At 34.6% G+C, this 22,113-nt stretch overlaps 1 protein-coding gene across 2 annotated transcripts in view; it reads right to left on the bottom strand.

Moving 5' to 3' along the window:
• LOC110028621 (protein ARABIDILLO 1-like) overlaps positions 1–19,748 on the bottom strand; it is a 48,814-nt gene extending 29,066 nt beyond the window's left edge. The window contains exons 1-6 of one of the 2 annotated variants that reach the window (XR_002294442.1): positions 17,993–19,748; positions 17,744–17,902; positions 17,569–17,649; positions 17,320–17,451; positions 16,505–16,632; positions 16,080–16,167 (exon numbers count right to left, since the gene is read on the bottom strand). Coding sequence is in view for 1 of the 2 variants with exons in the window: in XM_020730540.1 (XP_020586199.1) it covers positions 16,080–16,167; positions 16,505–16,632; positions 17,320–17,451; positions 17,569–17,649; positions 17,744–17,902; positions 17,993–19,378 (1,974 nt within the window). In the remaining variant the exon portion in view is untranslated. The remainder of the gene's footprint in view (positions 1–16,079; positions 16,168–16,504; positions 16,633–17,319; positions 17,452–17,568; positions 17,650–17,743; positions 17,903–17,992) is intronic. The other variant, XM_020730540.1, reaches the window with a different exon arrangement.
• Positions 19,749–22,113: the final 2,365 nt, after the last annotated feature.

The raw sequence follows: 22,113 nt of genomic DNA, 5'->3' as shown, positions 1-22,113 counted from the left end.
TTTGAAGTGCACATTTATAGAACAAAAGTTTAATTAAAACTTTAATCTAAAATTGATTTTAAAATAAGAGTCATACATCTAAATGTTGATAAATAAATTGAAGAATCTTTACATAATGAAGAAACAATCAAAATTATCCTTCATCTACGAATCAAATTGAGATTAATTTTACTTTTATTTCTTGGTTTGATAGATTTACAAATTCCTAAATAAAATTATGAAGAAAGTAAATTGTTCTACAAATCTGAAGATTTATTAATGATAATTACTTCAAGAATATAAAAAAATTAAAATTTCATCTATCCTATTGAATCAATCGATAAATAATTAATAATACTTATCATTTATATTAAATTTTTTAAAATATGTTCTATATCTATATAATAAATACATTTTAAATAAGAGTCCATTTGGAGCAACCGCAGATTTTTTTGTAAAAATGGTTGTAGAACTGTGGTGAGGAAAATAATTCTTAAGAAAGTTGTTGTAAAATTTATATACATTTTCTTTTTTCACAATTCCAGATAGCAACTTTCTCACTTTAACAGATTTGGTTGCAACACTAGTTTCACATTATATCAATTTCGAAAAAAAAGGGAAAAAAAACAATTCCCCAAAAGCCAAACAAGTATCTGGCGACAGTCTGAAATGCAAAGCAGGTAAAAAATTACCCTAGGCAAACCCTAAGCCAAATATATGAATGTGGTTTGTTATTTGACAAAAAAAAATACGAGTTCAATTTTTTTCTAATCTTCTACGCATCTAGGCATTAGCATAATATATTAACTAAGAAACAAATTAATATTCTAAACTTTTTTCCATACATCACATTGACATGCATCATCCATAAGCAACATGCAAAAGACTAATTGAAGATTAATTTGTATTGTAGAAAGTGAAGAGCTAGATACCTCAAACAATCAACCAAATCAACTATTGTTTTCACTTGCTCACTCAGCTTGCCTATTTATACCCTTTTTTTTTTGGGGTGAATCACGTTGTAAAGAGAAAAAGCTATAATTCATCGACTAAATATGATGATAGCCAAAATAATATTGAAAATATAAGACAAGAACACATGTTGGATAAGTCAATAATATATATCTTTAAGAAAATAAAAATATGGTTTAAATCAATTATATAAATATTAAATACATAAAATCAAATTTATATAGTAATTGATTTTATTCTTCTGCCAAATATGAAAAAAACATTCTAAAAAGAGTAATTTAAATAAAATTAATCGTCAAATGCATAGTTTACTTCTTTGTTTGAAAAATAAAAGCCCCAAACTAATCTTCAAGTCTCCACAGTTCCTCCATTCTCATCACAACTATTCCACTTAACTCGCAACTAAGGTTTAAAAAGGTGAATCAAAAACTAAGGCATTTTGTCTTAGTAAAACGAGGTATAAGCCTCAAAATAAATCGAGGCTTAAGCCTTAAACCTCAAAAATAAAAAAAAAAGATCATAAAATTAAAATTAATTCATAAAAATATCATAAATCATCAAAAGATTTATTATTATGAAAAATCATAAAATCACATAATAAAAAAAGAAAATCTCAATCATAAATTTAATCTAAAATGAAACATATGTTCGAACCATGAACAAACTTTATTCACACCATAATCAAACAAAGATCAACATGGTTCAAACATGTTCAAACATATGTTTTAACAGCGATAACAATACATGCATTCAAAACACATTCTAACACATGTTCAAATAAATATTTAAGCCGTGACCACAACATGCATGTTTAATACATGTCTTTTCTTGTTACTTTTTAATAAGATACAGAAAAAAATTGCTTGACACATGCATGGCACATGTATGCATGTCACATCATGTCATATCTAGCATGTATCAAACCTTAGATACTATGACATTAAAAGGAATTGATGCCTCATGCAGAAATATCTTATTTAGTATTTGATCTTTGAATAAAACGTTAATTCAATTACTCCTAAAATGTCTTTTCTACTATCCTATTGTGATTTGTATCCTCGAACATGTCAATGAAATACTCCTTTTTGAAAAGAAATGGTACTTGCATTATGGTTGCTCTTGTTAAAATTTAAAAGAAAAAAGAAAAGTGGAAATGAAACAAGCAATTAGAAAAAAAAGGCTATTTTTGCACTATGTTACGTATGTTATATAAGAAGAGTTGCCTCCACAACATTCAGACAAAAAGAACACTCCTTGGGTCTTCTACGAATAAAGCTTGAATAAGAGGAAGAATCTTTCCTTAGTGGAAGAATGGAAAAGTTAAAATTTATTATTTTTATTTTATTTTCTCCTGTTTGGAGAATCAAAATTATTGTCTTCTCATTCTTTTCTCCTTCATCAAAAAATCAAGATTTTTTTTAATTTTCTCCGACAAAAATCAAGATTTTTTTTTAATTTTCTCTGACAAAAAGTTCCATGAGGAGTTTTTTTTTTCCCCCCCGGTTTACTGCTTTCACACGAGTAGAACTGGAATATAATTTCTCAGAATTTTACACGCTAATTTTGCATAATATAATTCCAATGATTGAGTACTACTACAGCAACTACCATAATGGATGTAGAACTTCAGGAGGAAAAACTGGGAGCAATTGAAACAGTCTTAAAAAAAAGTCGAGTCTCAAAGACATGACAGTATATAACCCATCATTCTCATATCCTTTTAGATTCATAATCTCGTGCTGTAAGCACAAAGAATGAAACCCATTAATTATATGTACTTTGAAAAGCCAAACTTAAAGGATTGGCTTCCCCTAAAATAAAATAGAGAACGCGAGAAAAAAATTAGGAAAAAATAATATATAAAACACACCATAGTAGATTTTTTGCCCAAAAAAATTCTATTGTTAATGGTGCCAAGTTTTGAATTAAAATAAAACTTCCGATTACCAAAGATCAAGTCAAGAACCCCCAAGGTTTTGACTCAGGAAACATTTTTGGAATTACTCTAACCTCTATCCATCAAATTCAAATCAAATTAGAGTGAATTTTACCATGAAATTGATAATTTCTTAAAATAATTTTGGATGAGTTCCTATCACCAAGCATCAAATTCTAAATAATTTTGGAATGATCCTAAAAATTAAGCTTACATATTTAAAAGCATCAAAAAGTCTTTCAACTAAAAAAATCTAGAATGATCTAATCATTACCTCTAGAGTAGAAACATGATAGATTTAAAGTATGAATATTGATTGAGACATTCGAAGACATTCTTTTAGAGAGATCTGCATGATAAAAAAAATGCATATTACCTTGGCAGCTTCCTCTCCTTAAGGGGGGCACTCCAAAGCAATGCCAACTAGGGTATCAAAACTTTTCAAGGTTGAACCAACGAATATATCCACAGAAACCCAAATCATTGCAGTATTAGTAAAACTATTCTCTAGAGAAAAAGCCAACTAAAGAACAAGCACAAGAAAAAACTCAAGAAATTAAGGCAAACTACAAATAAAAAAACCCTCAGAAGGACAATATTCCCATACAAGCAACAAGTTGACAGCTCTTCACCAAAAGAATACTAGCTCATCAAGCATACAAAAGTCACTTGATTATGTTTACAACTACTATGTAACCATCAAGTTAATTCAGCCTAAACAATTGTCAAATCAAATCACTATTATGAAAAATTGCCTAGCAAAGTAGTACCAGCAATTAGTTAATTAAAAAAATAATAGTGCAGCAAGAGAGCCAAGAAATTGAGTTACTCCAACCATGTGGTACGCAAAACCCCTCAGTACACATCCAAACAAAAGAAACACAAAAAGAAAAAAGAAGCTATAATAAAGAACAATCCAGAAAGATCGCGTACATACATGAAATCTAAAATGGTTGGGTCAATCAAACCCTTCTTCAATCAATTAATCATCTAAAATCCCTCATTTTAGTGATGGAAGACCTCATCATCATATTCTGAACTATCCCGACATAAGTCAAACAAATCCTCCTAAGAGTAGGTCAAGTTACTCTAAAACAATATCCAATTCTTGAGCCCACATTTTTAGCTAGTTTTTCGAATCTTCAAGCTCAAAATTTTCCTTAGCATAAACAAATTTGAACTAAAGCTTTTCAAAAGTTTCAATCAATTTTTTATCTACAGAGTTAACCCACTTTGTTAGTAGCTCTAGTGACTTTATTAAAACTGAATACATGGAATGTATTTTTAGTAGTAGTAGCACTAGTGACAGAAGTGTAACTTTGGGTGATCGAATTATTAAAAGGTGTGAACGATTTAGATATCTCGGGTATGTTGTTCAAAGCGATGGTGATATAGATGGGGATGTTAATAGTAGAACTCAAGTTGGTTGGTTGAAGTGGAGGAATGCTTCAAGCCTTTTCTGTGATAGAAAAGTACCGCTTAGATTGAAAGGAAAATTTTATAAGACGGTGGTGAGACCTACAATGCTCTATGGCGTTGAATGTTGGCCTTTAAAAGAGAAGCACAATACTAAGTTAAGTGTTGCCGAGATGAGAATGATTACGTGGATGAGTGGCTTTACACTTAGAGACAAAATGCGAAATGATTATATCTGTGATAGGGTTGGTGTAGCTCCTGTGACAAAAAATTAGAGAAAGCCGTCTTAGATGGTTTGGTCACATTAAGTGTTGACCATTTGATGATCCGATTAGAAGAGTAGAAGTTTTAGATTCGACTTATGTTAAGAAAGTTAAGAAAGGTGACTTAGGAAGACTTGAGCTTATTGTATAAAAAATTATCTTAATTTATTAGAACTAAATGAAAATATGACACTAAATAGGACACAATGGAGAAAAAGGATTCATGTAGCCGACTCCACGTAGTGGGATTAAGGCTTTGTTGTTGTTGTTGTTGTTGTTGTTGTAGAGTTAACCCGCTTTGTAGACAACTCCACTCGTAAGAAAAATTATGAGGAATTCATCTCTATTTTGAAGATTAACTTGAACCCTTATTATCAAATATTAGTGCAAGGGCCCGCTTGGTAGCTCAAGGCCACAAAATATATGGTAAAGAGACGAATATCATCAATCATTAATTTTACAAGTATCTCACAATCCTCAGAGTGAATGCCCATGCCCGTATACATAAACAATTCTCTCAAATTGTTTTTGCAAAAAGAAAATTCCTACAAATTCTTAATTGTCAATCTTAGTCATTTCAATATCTCAACTTAATAACACATTAAGTTAAGTCAATCGCATCCTTATCCATCTTTAGCTCTTCTTAAAAGGAATCATTCTCTACCTTGACAATAAATTAAAACTGGCTGATTACTAATCAAACCTCAATACAAGTAAAGGACGAACTTAATAGCTCAAGACTATAGAACGCATGACAATGGGGCTAATATTCTTAGTCTTTAATTTTAACAGTATCTCATAGTCTTGGAGCAAATTTTCGTGCCAATATCCATCGATAATTTGTTACGTCGGTGCCAAGCCTAAGGGTAATTTTTAGTCTTTGTGCGGTTAAAAGCAATTTAGTCATATGTCATTCATTATTATTTAGTATGAATAGAGCAAAATAGGTTTATGGTTATGATTATGCATGAGATTGTGTCTGGAGTCTTAAGTTTAGGGTTTAAGAGAAATTTCCTACCTCTCGAATTGTAGAAATTGAGAGATAGTCTACTACTCAAATTATGTGTGCTTATCTTTATGTACTTGGATTTTATTTCTTGAGGAAAAATGCGTCAAACTCTATCAAATTGGTAACAAAGAGTTGGATTATGGAAAGCAAAGATGGAATCGCCACAATCCACAGAGGCCTAACTTACCAACTCACAAGTTGAGTAGTATGGGGCATCTAAAATGATTGATCTAATAGCAACTACTTTGAGGTCTCAGCATCAACTTAAGAAAGTTGGTCTTTATTTATACATGGCCAGACAAAGTCGAAACTATCATTACCAACAAAACAAATAAGACAATATCCTCCCTCCCTTTATCCCCGTAATGAAGCCAATAATCTCACTTCATTCCAGCAGAAAAACTAAAAAGAAAAAATAGTTAGTTCATCCTAACTTAAAAAAAACTAAATTAAAAAAAAATAATAAACGATGGAATGCCTTTCACTTCAATGAATCAAGAAATGGAGAGAACCCTGTAATATAAGTTAGAGTAATCTATGTCGGCACTAGCAACAAATAATTTAGAAATCAATTATAATGGGGAAGATGAGTGTCAAAACACTCTCAAATTGATCCACAAAAAATTAGATCTCTCCCTAAGAGAAAGTATTAGGGCGCACCTAATAGAATGAGGCCTTGAATGCAAACTTCTCCAAGCTTTAAAAATATTCGTCGTTCAATCAAACCCAACATTAATAATGGCCCTAGACTCCATTGTGGCATACACAAAAAGACTAGTGAAAACCATATTGCATTACATCACTCCAAACAAAAACAAAATGAACAGCTCAAACCTTAGAACTTAGGCAATACGTTGAAAAGGAGGATGGGAAAGAAGTTTCCACTATCTAGGTTGATAAAGCAAAATGATGAATTTTGCACAAGCATCTTGAATGTCATAAATGCTTGACCGTTTTGAAATAATGCAAACTTTATGTTATTTCACAGTATTCCACCAAAGCAAGGTGCATAGAAAAACCATAATTGTGTGGCCGTATTTTTCTGAAAATAATAAATAAGCAAATGGCTTGGGAATGGCATTCATACTAGGAAAGCAAAAATAAATAAATAAATAAATAACATCTGGAATAAAAGTAGAAAAAACATGAAATAAAGTACCACCAAAAATTAAAATTCAATTAGTAGAAATAAGTAATAGCATAACACAACATGACACCGAATCAAACACAAAGATAAAAAGAACAAAAAGGATAAAAACAACATAATCACCTATATGGTCCTAGAATCATAAGCATGGCCGTCAAGAAGCCACAAGCTTTGTGAGCCCTAAACTCTGATAAAAGATGGCTTTCTGCATGGAAGTGAGAAAAGAAAATAGGTTGTTGGCAACACACACTATATGATTAATCTTATCTCATCAATCTATGCTAAGGCAACCTACTATGACGATCACATCGCTGAAATATTAATATTAAATTAGTTGTAGTTAAGTGAAAGTAAATGTCCCTTAACTCTTCTTTCAATTGATTCACTACAGGATGAGATGCAAACCAGTTTGTCACTCATGAGCATTAATGTTCTTCATCTTCTCTCAGGCTATTCCCTTGATATGTCAATAAAAATTCTACATTTTCAAGAAGTTCCTTCAATTAAAAGAGATCTAGCAGCGAATCTCCTGTCTTTCTCTTTCATCCTCAAATTGTGTATAGAGGTTAACAACTTGAGTAATAATCATTCACTTTGGCAAGATGGCGCTTCCAACACACAAAGGGGAATCCCCAACATATTTGCCATCACAATCGAGATTTTGTTTGCCCTCTAGCTAACAGACAAAAGAAAAATTAGCTCTCAAATTGTAGCACTCTCCGTTTCAACTCTCAAATAGGTGGTTGACAATGTCCTATGAGGAGCTGACAACCTTCACGTTCATCAAGGTGTTGAGCACTTTGTATTAGAGAGTTACCTTCATTATCACATCAAAGAAGAAACCCTTTATCCAAAAGAAAAATCTCTAAGACTAATAGCAAATCAGCAATAGTATCTTTTAAAAACGTAATATTGGTCGCAATCGCAACCTCCTTTGTGGTATTATTGAGGACACAGAACTCATGCTCGATGGAAATCATCACCGCCGCTAATAATGAAGCCATAAAGGGTAGTGTTGCAATGGGGATCTAATAAGATAGCACTTCTTCCTTACCATCCTCATTGAAGAAGAAAATTAAAAATTAACATTAGCAGTAAGGGCAAGGCTTGAATAAACCAAAATTATTTTCTAAATTTCATTCAACATCAATAAAATACTGTAATGTTATAATGTAGAGTCCACAAATAACATAACAATTAATGACACATAAGAAACTAGAATTTCCAAAACAAACACTAGAGATGCAATGCAAAAGAGCACTTGAGTAACAAAATAAAATCTGCTCACAATACACAAACTAATTAAAAACTATGATTGCCCATCAAAAGAATTTCAGCTCTTCAAAAGAATAATAACAAGTTCGTGCACAAAATAAACCATTCAATCAAGCTGTAAAATTAAAACCAATAAGAATGTATTTATGAAAGTGATTTGATAAATCAACATTCTATCATGCACCGACAGAATAGATTAATTACTTTATATTTTAGTTCCCACTAAAAACAAACAACCAAGTAGTTTATGTACAAATTTAGCATTTATGTGATAGAAAACAACAAACAACAGCAAGCCTTTATCATACAAAGTGATTTCGGCTACATGAATCCTTTTTCTCCATTGTGTCCCATTTACCGCCAAATTTTCATTTAATTCTAATAAATTAAGATTATCTTTTTATACAATATGCCCACGTCTTCTTAGGTCTACCTCAATCTTTCTTAACATAAGTCGAATCTAAAATATCTATTCTCATAATCGGATCATCAGTCAGTCGACGTTTAATGTGGCCAAACCATCTTAGATGACTCTCTAATCTTGATTGCCATTGGAGCTACACCAACACTTTCACGGATACATTCGTTTCGCATTTTGTCTCTAAATGCCAAACCACTCATCCACCTAATCATTCTCATCTTAGCAACATTTAACTTAGTTTCATGCTTCTCTTTTAAAAGCCAACACATTTTGCCATAAAGCATTGCAGGCCTCACCGTCATCTTATAATTTTTTTTTTAAGTCTAAGAGGTACTTTTCTATCACACAATACGCCCGATACATTCCTCCACTTCAACCAAACAACTTGAATTCTACAAATAGCATCCCCATAAATATCACCATCACTTTGAACAATAGACCCGTGAAATTTAAAACATTCACGATTTGATCACCCATAATTACATCTCTGCAACTAGATCTACTACTACAAAAATTACATGTCATGTATGCAATTTTAAGTCTACTCAAACGAAGGCCTATAGACTCTAATGTAAACCTCCATAATTCAAGATCTTCCTAAACTTTTTTCTAGTCTTATCCACAAGGTACATCCTCCTATAAATGCCTAGTAAGAGCATCCATAACTAAAGAAAAAAGATATAGGCTTAAAGTCAATCCCTGATTCAATCAAACTAAAATAAGAAAATGCTTGGTCAATCTACCTTATGTTCGAACACAAGTAACAGCTCTAGCAATTCATATCTTGAATGACTTGAAAATAAGTCATATCAACACATTTTTTTGTACAACTATCCAAAGAACTTCTCTTGGAACCTTATTGTAAGCTTTTTAAATCAATAAAAATCATATGTAGATCCTTCTCACTCTCTCTGTGCTTCTTGATCGAACCTCTTAGTAAACTAGTCGCATAAATCCAAACTAATTATGAGAAATATTTGTAACACGCCTTAACTTATGTTTAATTACTCTCTCCCACAACTGTAATATATGACACATTAACTTAATTCCTGTAAAATTTGCACACTCTTGTGCATTCTCTTGATTCTTAAAAAATGGGGACAAAAATACTCTTTCTCCACTCATCGGGCATCTTTTAGGTTTTAAAATAATATTGAAGAGTTTAGTAAATTCAAAAACTCTCAAATCTCCTTAAAATTTCCACACTTCAATTGGAATATCATCAGGTCCGACTGATTTTCCACTATTGGTTTTTTTAAAGCCTCCTCAACTTCCTTTTTACAAATGTGAAAATAAAAATAATAAAATTTATTATTACTAACAATGATAAGATCATAAAAGTCGATCGTATTTTAGAAAATTTATTGAGAAGTTTATTAAAATATCTCACCCACCTATGTTGAATATCTTCCTCCAAGAAAAGTACTTTTTGACTTTCATCTTTAATACACCCAACCTGAATTAAATCTTTAATTTTCTATTTTCTTTGTTTACTAGTTTATGCATATATTTTTCAGCCTCTTCAGTATCTAATATATTAAAAATATCACTAAAAACATAATTCATAGCATCATAAATTATTCTCTTAGACTCTCTACGAGCCACCTTATAATTTTTCTAGTTCTCTAAGCTCTTACATTTAAACCAATTTTTATAACAAATATTTTTTATATTTTATCTTTTCTAGCACATTATTATTCCACCGCCAACTATTTTATTTATTAAATTTTTCCTTTTGATTCTCCAAGAACATCTGGTGTCACTTGTTTAATAGTGTTTGTTACTTCATCACATAAAATGAATTTCTTCATAAACAACCCAAATCTTGAAATCTTGAAGTTTACTCATGAACATAAACTATTTATGTCATTTATGTGACCTCATCTAATTCTATGATAATGTTTTATCATATCTTTTATCTTCCTACTCCTCATCTTATAATCTAAAACTAATAATTGGTGTTGAGAACTTAGAATGACCTTACAATCGTTGTAATCTTGACGATCACTTTTTCTCGTAAGAAATAATCAATTTGCATTTTATTAGATCTATTCTTATAAGTAATGATATATTCATCTCTTTTCTTAAATAGTATTAACAATAACAAAATGATTGACTAAAACAAAATTTAATATGGCTCTACCTACTTCATCAATCACTCCAAAGTTGTAGCCACCATGAATATTTCTAAAATCTTCTACCACTCTACTAACATGTTCATTTAAATCTTCCAATAAAAATTTTGTTCTTCAAGAGGTATCATTTGTATTAACTCTTCTAGATCATTTCAAAAACTTTTTTGAATCTATATCTAAACCTATTTGATGAACATAAGCACTTATAACATTAAAAATCACAGTATCAACAATAACCTTTAACGTTGTGATTCTATCTCCAATTCTATTAATTTTTACAACATTATCTTTCAAACTTTTATGAATAATTATATCATCATTTCTAGTGTGACTTGTATCTGAATATCAAATATAAAAACTAAGCTATCAATCTCATTAGCCTTTTCTACAACTCGTGTAGATTCTTGAATGCATAAATATTTCTCCTCATGAATCATAATATTTACTAATTTCATTAGTTTACCTGTGAAAGTACATATATTCTAATATTCTATCCTAAGATTACTTTCATTAACAACTTATTTGCCCACATACATCTATAATATAGGAATCATTGCTTATTTCATACTACATCTGGGGTCGGTGTAGCGGCCCTTCCATATTTATCACTGTATTAAGACCATACAACACGACACTTCTAAGAACGCCTAAAATTTACACAATGTTTTGAAGGATTCATGTCAAAATTTTTTGACAAAAATTTTACAATTGTTGTTGAATACCTATCTCAACTCTCCGTTTTTCGCATTTGGAGCTTGAGACCCGATAATGGCAGTGTTTTATATGGTATAAAACAAATTACTTTCTAATTTTATTATTATTTATCAAATCAATATATGATATGAAGGTTATAATGTCATAGTTACCGAAAAACCTATATTTGGGTCACAAAGATAGCCTCTAAAATGTTGCAAAATGGTTCAATATATCAACCCTTCCTTAAACCCTATATTGGCGAGGGCCCAATATAATTAATTACATTTATTTTAATTCATGTTGGGCATAAAAGCAATCAAAAAATTCCCCAATAATAGTGCATTTAAACCACTAGCCCACACGTGACTTGAAAAAATCAAAGAGCAAAACTAGCATCAGCATGAAATTTGTTGTTTTATGTTATCCACCATGATAACAACATTTTTAACCATAACAAAAATCATAATATACAAAAAGGTCCTAGTATTTCATTAATTTCAAAAAAAATCAATTTATGGAGCAGTGAAATGAAGTGGTAAGATAATGCCTAATTTCCCTCTGTTTCTTCCTTGTTTCCAGTGAATGTGGAAGGTTATCCCAGCTATATGTTATTGTTGTTTATGTTTGCCAATATAATAACTATCATTTTAACCATAACTAATATTATAATCTATAACAAGATCCTAGTTGTCCATATGTTTCTAAGAAGTCCAATTTTCAAAGTAGTGAATTGAAGTGATGCTGACTTAATTGCCCCCGCAATCTTCCTTGTCTCAGATAGATGTAGAAGGTTAGCCTTGCTATAATAGGTCATTTGGCTCTGCCTGGATAAATCTAATTAGGAAAAGAGATAGATAGGGGGGTGGCTTAAGACTTAGGAGGAGGTTGGGTATGGATCTTTAATAGGAAGAGGGCGTACTAGTTGTTAAATTTGAATTAAGATAAGGAATGCATATGCTTATGAGAAAGAAAAGATAGAAATGCAATTGAGGGTTCAAAGAAGAGAGAAAATAAGGAAAAAGAAAATCTTATATATTCAACAAATGACCATTGATCATCCATTACATCTTAAGACATTTAGACTTAAGAGTCTACATTAAAAGCCAAAAATAAAAGTAAATTATTGGAAGTATAGCAAATGATTGAATGAATTAATGACATAACATTAACATAAAAAAAGATAACAACGTAAACATGAAATGACTAAAACTCTCATCAAGTCATTGTAGCAATTCTCTTACATCATTCCTCTGACAACTATTCTCTAAAGAGTTCAAAAGAGGGAACAAGCCGACAATAGTGAAAATGGTGATAGAAATATCATATGTACATTACATGATACAATAAAACAGGTAATGATCTATAGAGGTATATGAAGGCTTTGGATTTGAACATCACCATGTAACATACAATTGTCTTCTCATTTCAAGGAAGGATTCTATACAATAATTTTGGGTAATGACAATATATAACATGGCAGATAACAATAGCAGCATGAACTAAGGGCGTAAACAGGTCAATTCAAGCTTGAGTTAGGAATAACATGAGCTAGATTTGCCTATTCAATGACAAGCTCAAACTTGGGCTCAAGTACATACGAAAAACCCCATCTCAGAACGTTAAAAAAACATCAAACACAAGCTTGAGTTGAGCTCAAGCCAAAGTTGCAACAAGAACTCAGAAAAAAAATAGAGATGGAATCGGCGAGGGCTCATTGGGTAATGATAGCACCAACAACGTTGAGGAAAGTCATAACAAAAGCTTGTTGAAGAGTTCCGATAAAAGCACATTGGAGAAGATATCAATGACGCAAATGATAGAGAAGTTCTGACGAGAGCTAGCTAGTGAAGGTAATGAAGAGACCCACGAGAGGCAATAATGGCGTGAACTCGTTGGAGTCAGCATTAATGGGACTAACAATGGAAGTTTGTTAGAGAAGGCATCAACGAGTCCAACAAAGATGGAAGAAGATATGGAGTTTGTGACAATGGTGGCTACCTTCTAATCCAGAATTAACCAAAAATAGGAAGAAAAAAACAAGATGAAATTTAAGCCATTGAGCCAAGCCTCACCAAGCTCACACTCGATCTCCTTTAATAAACAAGATGATTTTTAAGTTCAAGCTTGTGCTAGCAACTTGATAAGCTCATTAATGAATCAAGTACAGCCAAACTCGGCTCACATCCCTAAAAAAACTCAACCAACAATAATCATTTTGAAATAAAAAGCCTTTGAGAACTGGGAAACATCATGTAAATTATATTGCAATCAAGTAAGCAACATCACTAGGTGGCTACTTAGACTCAATAGCATGCCAAAACACAACATTATGCTTAAGCTCAATCACTGAATCGAACATAGTCTCATGCACTAAATTAAACTCAAGATTGCTCCAAAGAATGCTCAACATTAACATATGTCTCATCTCTAAAACACAACATCACGATAATCCTCAATCGAGCATATCCAACCAACTAAGGTCTTTATAAAAGGTACTACACATTTCTGAGCTAGTGAAATTTATGATGAATATGATTCAAGTGAAGTTGTTGGATCTAAGAAAGAATTAATGAAGCCTATTACAATATAGGAACACAAGCACACTAGCGTAAAAGCACAACATTCAAACCTATTTAAGATAAAAGTTCTCAATCAAGCCATGCATCTTAAAAAAACACTTGCGGAAGAAAAATTAAAAAAAGGTCACAAAAACATAAACATCCACAATACTTGTCACAAGTTTAAAAAATAAGGAGACCATTAATTCCAAAACAACCATGACATCTCACACGTTAAAAAGTAACTATGGCACCATTAACATACAATTTTTCGCTTAATATGCTGGCAAAATCATGATCATTTGAGATGATAATAGTAATGAATACAACATAGACAATAAATGTAAGCACAACTAAAAAAATTTCTAATAAAAAGTATTTAAATTTTGTTTTTTTTTATCCCATTGTGGCAGTTTCAACCAGTTTCCCAATTCCTATTAAACTTTGGCAATTTCTGCAAAGCTTCAATTGTTTCACCTGAGGTTTGAACTCGTCAGCAAAATTTGATAATATCCATAAAAATTTTCCAACATTTCAAGGAATCATCGAAATTTATCAAATTCACAGTAACCAAAAATTTTATAAAGCTTTCAACCTAAGCCAACCCAGAAATCCTTAAAATATGAGAACTAAAAAAAATCTCGATATAAACACCATATTTAATAGGACCTAGAAAGCCTTTCCTAAATTAAAAACAGAATATCGTTGTTCATTATAAGTGTTAAAAATCATTCCTACACTTCAATTTGAACCATAAGAGATCTAATAGTACTGCATAACTGATGTGACGCTTCAAGCTATCAATATTATGTAAATTTCTACCATGCATGGCAAGCATCACCAGATCAAGCCCTTGGCAATCACAGGACAACTCCCCACTGGCTAATAGTTATGTATTTTCCCTTCAGTATGTAAATTTAAATCCAAATCTCTCTGAATCAAACATAAAAAATTGGATACAACAACTTGAATCATCACATCATCTTTCAAACACACCTACAAACCAGCAGTGCAAGATGGAAAAGAAGGTGCAAGTACAAGATATTTAGAAAGAGGCAACTTAGCTTGTTTTATTAAGCTCAATCTATGGAGTAGAAGTGTAAAACAGCATCAAGAGAGCAATGGAGCCCCGTGTGAACAATTAGCAACACTGGCTAGATAATAGTGCACTGCCAGTAAGCCATGGAGTTGCAATAAGAAATGTTGTTATGGCATATTATTATTCATGCATGTAAAGTTTTATATATAGCAGTAACATGTAGCATACCATCGAGGCTATTTTAAAGTATTTCCATATTGTGATGTTATATATATTCTACTTCATAAAGAGGACCTCATTTGTATCAAAACACTAATTGGAGTACGAAATATAGATTGTAGCTTGCCTCACAAGCATTGGAAATGGCAAGTGTTGCTTGAATGACAGCTGAAGCATCATTCAAAGAGATTTTGCAAGGCAGTCGAATTCCTAACTTCTACCTCGCTCTATTTCTTTCTCATTCCTTCATCTCTCTCTCTCTCTCTCTCTCTCTCTCTCTCTTGCTGTCCTCAACAATTGGTTCTGATTTTCAAATTAGGGGCGACTGTTACACATTTTCTCACACATTAATTGAAACCTCGACAACAAAAGGCAAGGTTAGATCTAGCAGCTGCATTTCAAGGATAAGATGATTAATGTACTTGATCTTCTCGTTAAAAACTTTCTTGTCCCTCGGATTTATGACATTCATAAACCTATAGTAATATTCAACGAATTTTTACATGGGGCTATACATATTTTTTTTTTTTCTTTTGCATCAGCTGGGCTTCACAAAATCAATTTTCCGACAATATAAAATTCTAAAAAAATTTCTATCAGCCTTTTTTATAGTTTTTCTCCCTTTGCACTGAAATCAGCTTAAGAATTTCCTTGAGATCCTCCTTTTGCATTTCTGCAGACTAAAAGTTATTTATTGCTTTTCATTGCGCTGTTTTATTTTTTGAGTGCAAAAAGTAGTTGAAATCCTCCATTTACTTTCTATGATTGTTTCTAAAGCTGGCCAGTATATTAGTCTTCATATATCGCGCATTGCATCACCTAGGGTTTGGACAACCCAGATCATTCCAGTTATGTGAACTGTGTCACATTAATTTCTAGATTTTAGAAGGTTGCCCCCTAATTCTACAACAAAAATAAACAGCTACAATAAGAGAAAGCATTAAACAACATAAATAGATAATGCAAATGCTAAGGTACACATATCGAACAAAATAGACTAAGTGAAACAAATACCAGTGCTTCAACACCCCCAGCCGCAGCAATTGCCTCTCGATTTCTATCATCAAAAGATAAATTCCACAGAGCGCCAGCAGCTTCTTGCCTTTAATTAAGTGAAAACTATCAATAAATAGAAAAGAAATAATGAAGCAATTTAAGATAAACATATGGCTACATACATTAATAATGAAACCTCAACCATAGGACATACAAAATAAAAATGCATGCAGAGCAAACTGCAGCCATTTTTTGTGTGGAAAAGGGTTTACATAGTATAGTATTGTCTGCAGCCCATTATTTGTGGCTGCATGCACAGATGGAGAAAATTTTGGTTCTGCAAATCTTACATTAAACTCAGCTCACAATACTATGAATCAACATGCAAACTCAGCCAGAAGTCTAGAACATAAGAAATCATAGCTTGGGGAAAAAAATATTACCTTACACCTTCGTTAGGAGAACAAGTTAGTTGCACTAGTGCATCGACAGCACCTGCCTCTTGACCGACTGCAGCATTGTTGCTATTGCTATCCCCGTGAGCAGCCAAATTAGCTAAGGCACGAGCGGCCTGTAAGTGAAAGAGTATTCAACATTAATCAAGTTGCCAAAATAGAGTGTCCAAATACAAATACCAATTACATGCCAAAAAAAATTAGTTTACAAATGTCTAAGAGATTAAAACTAGATAGCAAATACGCTTAAATTGCTTAAATCCTTGTGTCTAAACATCTTATTTGTAAATATTACACATGTACATCCAACTTAAATATACAGGAGACCTAATATATGCTCCCGAAATGTCATTAATTATGTTTCCCGGCAAGGAAGCTAACATAAAGCATACAACAATAAAAATAACAAGAGCAGCAAGCCTTCATCCCTCTAAGTGGGGTCGGCTACATAAATCCTTTTTCTCTATTGTGTCTAAGTGTCATATTTTCATTTAATCCTAATAAATTAAGATCTTTTATACCATATGCCCAAGTCAACCTCAGATAAAGCATAAAAGCTTTGAAATTTATTAAGGCAAAATATCAAGCCATAAGCACCTTGCAAATAATATGAATCAGATTACACCTTTAAACAGTGTTTCCTTATTGGAGGGAGGGATTAACCTGGTTCAACAGAAATAAAGCTAGTATTGAACTTATCATAAAAGCATCCTCACGTAACTTTGGTAGTCAACAAAACTGTTGTAAAAGTATATATAATCGCCAAAAAGGAAAAAAGATTTGCAATGACTGGTTGATGAAACCTGCTCTTGCACTCCTTCAACCCTGCATGACCTTGCAAGCATCACCAAAGCATGCACGCCACCTGCCATTGCTACTTCCATGCTACATTGGTCATCCGCAGCAAGATTTGCTAGTGCACCAGCAGCACGCTCCTTAAAAAAAATGACACAGCATAAAATCAGTACAGAAATCAAACAAAAGTATTTGCACACATGATACATATATTTAGCTATCCAAGCACACATTAAAAAAAATTATAGCATTCATACAAGCACTCCATCTGTCCCGGTTGGCCATTTAAAGATGAGATCTACCAGAGCTTTAACACCACCAGCTTCAGCGATGGCAGTCTGAAAAATGCAACATCTTCTAAATTTATAGAATCAATCGGCAAGAAAACTAAACAAAGGTTCAACACAGTTAGGCATCCTCTGGCATGTAAACCTTGTGCTCTTCTCCAACTGAAAGATTCCAGAGCCCTCCAGCAGCTTCTTCAGCAACCAGCCTGTTTGTGGACCTTGCTAGGCTAGCAAGGATACTGATACCACCTTCATCAGCAACTGCTTTTGCAACTTTGGCATTAACTGACAAGTTTGCAATAGCCTGCAAAACCAACAGATAAAAGAAATCACATTCAAGAAAACGAAGCTCTCTATCGACCTATGAGTAAGAAATATCAATGCAAAGCCTTACCTTCGCAGCTTCAGACTGTACACCTTCCCTGCATGACCTCGCAAGTCCCAAAAGCAATGGAATGCCCCCATTTTTCATGACAGCCTCCGCCCTTGCTGGATCCACTGTAGCGTTCTCGTCATCAATTACCACGAAAGCAGCAAGCCCAGCTGCCGCTCTCTCTTGTACATCTTCCTGAGAACTATTCACCAAACTCAACAATAATGCAGCCCCCTGCCTCAACCAAAAATCATCCGTGCCAGTAGGATTCATCTCGGCTATGCGAAGCAAAGACTGCGATAGTATCCATTCCACCCAGCTTATGATGTCATTCAAGTGCTTATCCTTGTTTCCCTGAGACCTCCAATTCCCAGTGACCTCAGTTTCGTTCCCTACAGAATTAGAAAATAAAGACGTAATCCTCTTCGAAACATCAGTGAAGAGAGTGAGGACTATCTTTGCCTTGGCATGGCTAGAGCTCAGCGGGTTAAGATTGACCTCCTCCTCTAATGCCAGGCAGTTGAGAGCGCACAAAACTTTCAAATTCTTAGAGGAGGAGAAAATTCTAAACAGAGCACTTGAGGGAACATCAGTCCTAGAAACATCCAATCCAACAAGGTTTGGAAGCTTGCTCCAGGAAGTGACAGCTGATGCCCATTTCAAATTCCGGGAACCTGCTATTGACAGAAACTTTAGGCATTCCAACTTGCCAAGGGCGGTCTCATCGATGCTCCCACAGTCAATAAGCGCAATCTCCTCCAGCCGGGAGCAGTGCCTCGCCAAGGCGCCGATAGCGAGGCCATCAATCTCCCTGACACCCGAAAGGCGCAACCTTCTCAATCTCGAGCAGCACATGGCCACATGGCGGATGGCATCGCTGCTGATCTTCTCACACGGATCGGGCCCAATCTGCAGGCTCTCGAGCGCCTCATGCCGAGCAGCAATCACTGATAGCGTAGCATCTGTAATGTCACGGCAATAATCCCCGGCAATCTCCCGCAAGTCACGGGCGTGAAGATTTATAATGGCAGCGGCCGACTCCGATCCCCGGAATCGGAGACGACGGAGGCTCGTGCAACGGGAGGCGAGAACGCTCGCAGTATCAGCGTCGCATCGATGAGCGCGGAGGTCAAGCGAATTCCAGAGGCACGGTGACGAGCCAAGGAGGCGCCAAGTACGACAGGTGGAAGAGAGGCAGGCTCGGTCGCGGTAGCTGAGACAAGAGAAGAGCTGGACAACAGTGTCATCGGGGAGGCGAGTCCACTCCACCTCGTGACAGCCTGAAATTTCACCACCAGGACGGCATATCTCGTACTCCTCCGCTGTCTCCGGGAACACCGGCGAGGATATAATGACCTTATCTTTGTCTTTTGACTGCGAACCCCGCCTCCTCACTCGCCGGCTCATCTCTCTAACCCTAAGAGCCTTAAGACGATCTTGGGATACTATTTGGAAAGAAATCCTAGGTGTGGAAAATTTTGCGCACCGGTGGTCGTGCCAGGACAGCAGGAAAGCATATCGATTAATTCGATCTAGGGTTTTTAGTAGGAGATCGGACCAAACAATCGGCAAAGCCGAGCCTGGTGGCGATGTCGGCGGTAGGGATTTGAGAGGAGGCGGGAAGATATGCCCTCAGGCAATCAGTCGATGCCTTCTTTCGCTTGTATAGCGTTCTGCCCTTCCGCCGCTTCCAGTTCTTCGTGATTGTGATCTACGGACAGAAGGCACTAATTATACGTGCTTCAAGCGGCGAGGGTTGTGAGTTGTGGGTTGTCTACTATATTGGACGGATGAATTGGCGGTGAAATAGGCTATGCCTATTTTATTTGGGTAGCTAATCCCAATCCTGGGAGAAAATTTTAATTTTATTAATACATCGTCGTGTGGATATTATTTTTAAGGTTATTGAAGTGAAACTGTGAAGATTATTTAAGGTTATTGAAGGGTTATTAGGAGGTTACTGCGGGTATTAATACAGAGAGTTATTGAAGTGGAATCGCAGAGGTTATTAGGGGGTTATTGTTGTGGAACCGTGGAGGTTATTGGCGTTATTGGAGTGGAACTGTAGAGATTATCGAGGGATTATTGAGAAATTATTTAGTGGTTATTGCGGTGTGATTGGAATTAATGTCACAATAACCTCTTAATAACATCTGTTGTTTCACTCCAATAACCTCATTTATTCCACTTCAATAACCTCCACAGTTCCACATTAATATTTTCTTAGGTGGGTCCGATAAAGCGCACATGACGGTATATTATTGGAGTCCGCACGCAAAGTTGCTTTCAGACTCCGGATGTAAAATTTTCTTCACTCTAAGACACTTCTTAGGGGGTGGTGCAATTTCTTATCGCATTTCCGTTCATTTTTTTATCACATTTTTGACATGTTTACACCACCACAACACTTATTAACTAGTTTTTTTTATGTTTTGCCTCTTAAGCGGCTTTTTGTGTTTTGTTAATAGTTTTTTTTTTTTTTTTAACTGAGATATCATCACTTCGCTCACTCGCCCTCTCTCTTCTATCTCCTTGAGTTATAGTGTGTTTGTAATTGTATTGTCCTAAGTGGATCATGTGCATGAGTCTGAGGGATCTGAGGTATTTTTAACTCAAATTTAATCTTAGATCTTTTTCTTAACTTCAGTCCTTTGCGTATTAGGTACATTCAATAGTTCTTTCTGCCCTTTTTTGTTGTTTTTTTCTTTATCTATTTTGTGATTGTGTTGTACATCAAATATACGTTAACATGAATCTTGAGGAAATTTAACAGGCTAAGAGACAAATGTGCAATCAAGGATGGCCCACAGAAGGAAGGTCAAATGTCACATCACGTGAAGGCTAAAGATGTGTTTGATTTAGTATAGCTCCTTTGGTTTGGGACCAGAAGCCGACTAACAAAGGTAGTCTGAACCAAAGACCAAGGTCTATTGAGTCGAGAGAATGCATCAGCCCAACTCTTGTCCCAACATCACTAGCCGCCTCACAAGAGCCTCCAAGACCCTCAGGAGGCTGAAGGCTCTCCCCACAATACATTTCACGAACACACTAAAGGGACATTTCAAGGGGTGAGCTATATGTTGGACTACAGTGATTCACCCTATGCCTGATAGTCTGGTCTCATCCTGAAAATAGAGACTCCTGATATAGGGGTCGACAGTCGACAACATGATTAAAGCAACTGAACAGCAAATTTCGGATGACCGAAGGAGCAGACTAACAACCCCAAATTATCAAAGTAGGTCAAATGAGCCTTTTAGATCCAAGGGCCACAGATCTTAGCCGACCGAACGATAGGGTAGCCGAGTCATAAGCTCATTCTTGTAAATTACCAAAATACCTTGTAACACCCTCTTTAAAGCAGGGGCAACTAAGTAATTATGCCCACGGTGCTTTCCTCTTCTATAAATAGAGGGTTATTTCTATAGTAAAGGGCAAATTAATTAGTCATCATGGAAAAAATTCACTAATGTGCTCTCTCTCTCTCTCTCTCTCTTATTTTATCTTATATTCCTTGGTTGTGAATCACAAGAAAACTTTGGATATATCTGCCAAAAAAGTGTAGTGAGCGTAGATCATATCAACAATAAGAAGAAGAGCACAACAAGGAGAATAAACTCATCAAAGAGAATTCACAAACATGGAGTGTACTAGGGAGTTTATGCAGCAACAAGTTCAGTAGTTGAAGGACTAAATGATGGGCTAGACATTGAAGGCCCTTAAAGAAGTAGTAGCAAGGGAAAGGGAGCAAAACTCCCATGAGGAAGTGTCGATGCACAACATCTGAATAGTGACTCAAGAACCCGATCAAGTATGAGACTCCCAATACCAAGAGATTATTGGGTCTGGGCCGCTAGATAAATAGTGGTTCGAGAAAATGGAGGCCCCCACCATTTGGAGAATGCCTTCTCCCAATAGATTTTAGTTTTTAAACTTATAGAAGCTCAATATATTGTCACTAGAATCCTACAATGGTCAGACGAATCCATCGGTCATGTCTCCTCCTTTGAGTCAACTGTCTACATGATGAGGATCACCAACGCTTTGATGTGTTATCTCTTTTTCACCACGCTGAGGGAGTTGGACCTCTAGTGATTCAATTGATTGTATACTAGAGTAATGGCCTCTTCCACTAACTTCAA

This window comes from Phalaenopsis equestris, unplaced genomic scaffold, assembly GCF_001263595.1.
Source record: "Phalaenopsis equestris unplaced genomic scaffold, ASM126359v1 Scaffold000517, whole genome shotgun sequence".
Classification (NCBI taxonomy): domain Eukaryota; kingdom Viridiplantae; phylum Streptophyta; class Magnoliopsida; order Asparagales; family Orchidaceae; genus Phalaenopsis; species Phalaenopsis equestris.
The sequence above is the reverse complement of the archived record's forward strand: the minus strand, read 5'-3'. Positions and strand labels throughout refer to the sequence as shown.